Genomic DNA, 6,316 nt, shown 5'->3' with positions numbered 1-6,316 from the left:
TGTTCTACAGGGTCGCAGGCAAGCTGGAGCCTATCCCAGCTGACTACGGGCGAAAGGCGGGGTACACCCTGGACAAGTCGCCAGGTCATCACAGGGCTGACACACAGACACAGACAACCATTCACACTCACATTCACACCTACGCTCAATTTAGAGTCACCAGTTAACCTAACCTGCATGTCTTTGGACTGTGGGGGAAACCGGAGCACCCGGAGGAAACCCACGCGGACACGGGGAGAACATGCAAACTCCGCACAGAAAGGCCCTCGCCGGCCACGGGGCTCGAACCCGGACCTTCTTGCTGTGAGGCGACAGCGCTAACCACTACACCACCGTGCCGCCCGCATTTGGTTCTGACCTGCACTAATTTTTTCCTTTCTTTTCATGCCCCAGTCTAGTTATTATTCCGTTTCACCCGTTTTTTGGATCCACTACTCCTCCTAGGGCTTTCGAGATAGAGACACCGTTCCAATGCTGAAACGTAGGGCCAGATCTGGAATGGCGTGCTTGTTAAAATGGTTGCATTACCCCTTGTTGTTCATTCGGTATTTCTGTTTTTCGGCAAAATTCCTTGCCATTGAAATGAATGGGTAGAACTTTGGAGTGATGTCATAAGGAGCGCCTCCACTCTAGTATGCTAACTGTTAGCATGTTAGTATGCTAGCTGTTAGCATGTTAGTTGTTAGCATGTTAGCTGTTAGCATGTTAGTATGCTAGCTGTTAGCATGTTAGTATGCTAGCTGTTAGCTGTTAGCATGTTAGTATGCTAGCTGTTAGCATGTTAGCTGTTAGCATGTTAGCTGTTAGCATGTTAGTATGCTAGCTGTTAGCATGTTAGTATGCTAGCTGTTAGCATGCTAGCTGTTAGCATGTTAGCATGCTAGATGTTAGCATGCTAGCATGATAGATGTTCTGCTACAGCTCATCAAGCACACTTTGCATTTTCTCTGCAGAAATGCAGTCTAGTTATTATTATTAGCCCAACAGTGTCTGTACTTCCTCCGTAAACTGAGTCCCGGCCCCCATCATGCACACATTCTACAGCGGCACCATCGAGAACATCCTGACCAGTTGCATCACCGTGTGGTACAGCGCCTGCACCGTGTCCTGCTGCAAGACTCTGTGGCGCATCGTGAGAGCAGCTGAGAGGATCATTGGTGTCTCTCTTCCTTCTCTATTGGATATCTATAACTCCTGCCTCACCCGCAAAGCCATCAGGATTGTAGGTGACCCCACCCACCCATCTCACAGCCTCTTCAGTCTGCTGCCATCAGGGAGGAGACTGCGGAGTCTCCGGGCCAAAACCAGCAGGCTCAAGGACAGTTTCTTTCACCAGGCGGTCAGGAGGCTCAACTCCCTCCCTGTTCTGCCCCTCCTCCCCTCTCTGCCCCCTGCCACATATTCTGCTCGCACACCCCCCTGCCCCCCCTTCAGCATCTGACATGTCACCCTCACAGTTTCCCCCCCCAACACACACACACACACACACACATACTCAACGTTCATTAACACACTGAACTCAGGGACTGCACATTTCACTTTACCTCGCTCATTTGCACTATTCCGCACTACCTCACCTTAACAGCTATAAGTTAATTGTTTATACTGCTTATTTCATGTTTACCTGCTATACCTCAAGTGCCCTTGACTGTTTTTTTGCTCCAATTTATGTGTGTGTGTGTGTTTAGTCTATGTCTAGTTCTTATCTAGAGTGTTTATACTGTTTGTATTGTTTATTTAGTCTATGTCTAGTTTATTTAGTCTATGTCTAGTTCTTATCGAGAGTGTTTACTGTTTGTATTGTTTATTTAGTCTATGTGTTTACTGTTTGTATTGTTTATTTAGTCTAGTTCTTATCTAGTGTTTATACTTAGTTTTTTTTTTTTCTTTTTTATCAGACATCTAATTTATTGGGTTTGTTTACCTGACATGTTTCGACGTACAACTTCCGTCTTCCTCAGAGTGTCACCGGATGTTAATTGGTGACGCATCTTTTATCAGCTGCTGTTTCTGAAGGCGTGGCCTTCCTGTCTGGTTTGACAGGTCGGTCACGCCTTCTACTGTCTGTTTGTCCCCTGCAAGATGGCACTCCAGGTGTGGGAGAGCATGTATGCTCCCTCATCCCGGTTGATGGTCCTCGGGCTTCGCTTACGGATCTCCATGGCCTCCCTGATCCAGCGCTGATGTTTGTTATCTTCTGTGCGGATGACTCTGGCATTCCCCCAGTCCATAATGTGATTTTCCCTTTTACAGTGATCTGTTATAGCTGACTTATAATTTTCCTGTTGTGCCTTTTCTTTTATTGTTCGGGTTTGTCTTGTAGCTGTCTCCTTTTCGCACAGATCCTGGTGCATCCCAAAGACAGAATACATCCGGACAACAGATGCAACACCATATATGAGATTCCATGTAAATTATGCAATAAAACTTATATTGGGGAGACAGGAAGGAGTTTCAACACAAGAAAACATGAACATAAGAAAGAGTGCGAAAAGGAGACAGCTACAAGACAAACCCGAACAATAAAAGAAAAGGCACAACAGGAAAATTATAAGTCAGCTATAACAGATCACTGTAAAAGGGAAAATCACATTATGGACTGGGGGAATGCCAGAGTCATCCGCACAGAAGATAACAAACATCAGCGCTGGATCAGGGAGGCCATGGAGATCCGTAAGCGAAGCCCGAGGACCATCAACCGGGATGAGGGAGCATACATGCTCTCCCACACCTGGAGTGCCATCTTGCAGGGGACAAACAGACAGTAGAAGGCGTGACCGACCTGTCAAACCAGACAGGAAGGCCACGCCTTCAGAAACAGCAGCTGATAAAAGATGCGTCACCAATTAACATCCGGTGACACTCTGAGGAAGACGGAAGTTGTACGTCGAAACATGTCAGGTAAACAAACCCAATAAATTAGATGTCTGATAAAAAAGAAAAAAAAAAACTAACTATATTTAATATAAGACATAATGAACGTAATCGAAAGATAGTGTTTATACTGTTTGTATTGTTTATTTAGTCTATGTCTAGTTTATTTAGTCTATGTCTAGTTCTTATCTAGTGTTTACTGTTTGTATTGTTTATTTAGTCTATGTCTAGTTCTTATCTAGAGTGTTTATACTATTTGTATTGTTTATTTAGTCTATGTCTAGTTTATTTAGTCTATGTCTAGTTCTTATCTAGAGTGTTTATACTGTTTGTATTGTTTATTTAGTCTATGTCTAGTTTATTTAGTCTATGTCTAGTTCTTAGAGTATTTATACTGTTTGTATTGTTTATTTCAATTATTCTTATTTCAATTATTCTATTTTTTATTTATTGAATTGCCTGTTTGCACCGTGGGTCAGAGAGGACTGAAATTTCATCTGTGCTGTATGTCAAGCTTGTATAGCATATTTGACAATGAAGTTGACTTGACTTATTATTCCGTTTCACCCGTTTTTTTGGATCCACTACTTCTCCTAGGGCTTTCGAGATAGAGACACCATTCCAACGCTGAAACGTAGGGCCCAATCTGGAATGGCGTGCTTGTTAAAATGGTTGCACTACCTATGCCGTTCGTTCGGTATTCCCATTTTTTGGCAAAATTCTGTGCCATTGAAATGAATGGGTAGAACTTTGGAGTGATGTCATAAGGAGCTCCTCCACTCTAGTATGCTAGCTGTTAGCATGTTAGCATGCTAGCTGTTAGCGTGTTAGTATGCTAGCTGTTAGAATGTTAGTATGCTGGCTGTTAGCATGCTAGCTGTTAGCATGTTAGCTCCTAACACGTTAGTATGCTAGCTGTTAGCATGTTAGCTGTTAGCATGTTAGCCTGTTAGCTGTTAGCATGTTAGCTGTTAACATGCTAGCTGTTAGCCTGTTAACATTTTAGCATGTTAGCATGCTAGCTGTTAGCCTGTTAGCATGTTAGCTGTTAGCATGTTAACATATTAGCTGTTAGCATGTTAGTATGCTAGCTGTTAGCATGTTAGCTGTTAGTATGTTAGCACGTTAGTGTGCTAGCTGTTAGCATGTTCGTATGCTAGCTGTTAGCATGCTAGCTGCTAGCATGCTAGCATGATAGCTGTTAGCATGATAGCTGTAGCATGCTAGCATGATAGCTGTTCTGCTACAGCTCAGCAAGCACACTTTGCATTTTCTCTGTGGAAATGCAGTCTAGTTAACATTAAATCTGTGGTTGGGTTCAATCAACAACCAAATAATATAAGGGTTTCATTCTGTTTATATCTTTTTGAGAATCTAATTTTTTTTATAATGAAAAAATGCATGACTTATGATTACCTTGTTTTTATCCTTGCCATAATGGACCAATATTTGGTTTGGTTACGTAACCCAGCTTGCTGGGGTAAATTATCAACCCATCTCCAGATCCACAAAGCACACGTGGACTGGTTGGGCAAACTCCCATGAACCCTCAAGCACCCTATGAAGGGTATAGAGCTGGTCCAGTGTTCCACGACCAGGACAAAAACCGCATTGTTCCTCCTGGAGCTGAGGTTCGACTATTGGCCGAATTATCCTCTCTAGTACCCTGGAGTATACCTTCCCAGGGAGGCTGAAAAGTGTGATTCCCCTATAATTGGAGCACAATCTCCGGTCCCCTTTCTTAAAAAGAGGGACCACCACCCTAGTCTGCCACTCCAGAGGCACTGTCCCCAACCACCACGCGATGTTGCAGAGGCATGTCAGCCAAGACAGCCCCACAACATCCAGAGACTTGAGATACTCAGGGCGGATCTCATCCACCCCCGGTGCCTTGCCACCGAGGAGCTTGCAAACCACCTCAGTAACTTCGGCTTGTGTAATGGACGAGTCCACCTCTGAGTCATCAGCCTCCGCTTCCTCAATGGAAGACGTGACGGTGGGATTGAGGAGATCCTCAAAGTATTCCTTCCACCGCCCGACAATATCTCCAGTCGAGGTCAACAGCTCCCCACCCACACTGTAAACAGTGTTGGCAGGGTACTGCTTCCCCCTCCTGAGGCGCCGGACGGTTTGCCAGAATTTCCTCGAGGCCAACCGATAGTCCTCCTCCATGGCCTCACTGAACAACTCCCAGTTCCGAGTTTTTGCCTCTGCAACTGCCCAAGCTGCGGCATGCCTGGCCTGCTGATACCCATCAGCTGCCTCAGGAGTCCCGGAGGCCAACATGGCCCGATAGGACTCCTTCTTCAGCTTGATGGCATCCCTTACTTCCAGTGTCCACCACCGGGTTCGGGGATTGCTGCCACGACAGGCACCGGAGACCTTGCGGCCACAGCTCCGAACAGCCGTGTCAACAATGGAGGCAGAGAACATGGTCCACTCAGACTCAATGTCCCCCGCCTTCCTCGGAAGCTGGGAGAAGCTCTCCCGGAGGTGGGAGTTAAAGACCTCCCCGACAGAGTGCTCGGCCAGATGTTCCCAGCAGACTCTCACCATACGTTTGGGCCTGCCAGGTCTGTCCGGCTTCCTCCTCTGCCAGCAGATCCAACACACCACCAGGTGGTGATCAGTTGACAGCTCAGCCCCTCTCTTCACCCGAGTGTCCAAGACATAGGGCCGGAGATCAGATGAAACGACAACAAAGTCGATCATCGACCTCCGACCTAAGGCGTCCTGGTGCCACGTGCACTTATGGACACCCCTATGCTCGAACATGGTGTTTGTTATGGACAAACCATGACTAGCACAGAAGTCCAATAACAAAGCACCACTCAGGTTCAGATCGGGGAGGCTGTTCCTCCCAATCACGCCCCTCCAGGTGTCACTGTCGTCGCCCATGTGAGTGTTAAAGTCCCCCAGTAGAACAATGGAGTCCCCAGTCTGAGCACCTCTCAGTACATCTCCCAGGGACTCCAAGAAGGCTGGGTACTCTATACTGCTATTTGGCCCGTAGGCACAAACAACAGCAAGAGCCCTCTCCCCGACCCGAAGGCGCAGAGAGGAGACCCTCTCATTCACTGGGGTAAACTTCAACACATGGCGGCTAAGCTGGGGAGCTATAAGCAAGCCCACACCAGCCCGCCGCCGCTCACCATGGGCGACTCCAGAGAAGTGGAGAGTCCAGCCCCTCTAGAGGAGCTGGGTTCCGGAGCCCAAGCCGTGCATGGAGGTGAGCCCAACTATCTCTAGCCGGTACCTCTCAACCTCCCGCACAAGCTCAGGCTCTTTCCCCCCCAGCGAAGTGACATTCCATGTCCCAACAGCTAGCCCAGAGGTGGGCAAACTACGGCCCACGGGCCACATCCGGCCCGTTGGCATTTTTAATCCGGCCCGCGGAAGACAATCATATAAACACGATTGAGCAGATCTATAAACTATAAGC

At 47.0% G+C, this 6,316-nt stretch overlaps 1 protein-coding gene across 1 annotated transcript in view; it reads left to right on the top strand.

Moving 5' to 3' along the window:
- The first annotated feature begins 2,880 nt into the window (after nucleotides 1–2,880).
- The window catches only part of tat (tyrosine aminotransferase), a 28,109-nt gene continuing 24,673 nt past the window's right edge, over nucleotides 2,881–6,316 (top strand). The window contains 1 exon segment of the mRNA XM_060922909.1: nucleotides 2,881–2,901. Coding sequence (XP_060778892.1) covers nucleotides 2,895–2,901 — 7 coding nt within the window. The 5' untranslated portion in view covers nucleotides 2,881–2,894.

Source organism: Neoarius graeffei, chromosome 6 (genome assembly GCF_027579695.1).
Source record: "Neoarius graeffei isolate fNeoGra1 chromosome 6, fNeoGra1.pri, whole genome shotgun sequence".
NCBI lineage: Eukaryota > Metazoa > Chordata > Actinopteri > Siluriformes > Ariidae > Neoarius > Neoarius graeffei.
Note: the sequence above shows the minus strand (reverse complement) of the source record. Positions and strands in the feature narration are given on the sequence as shown.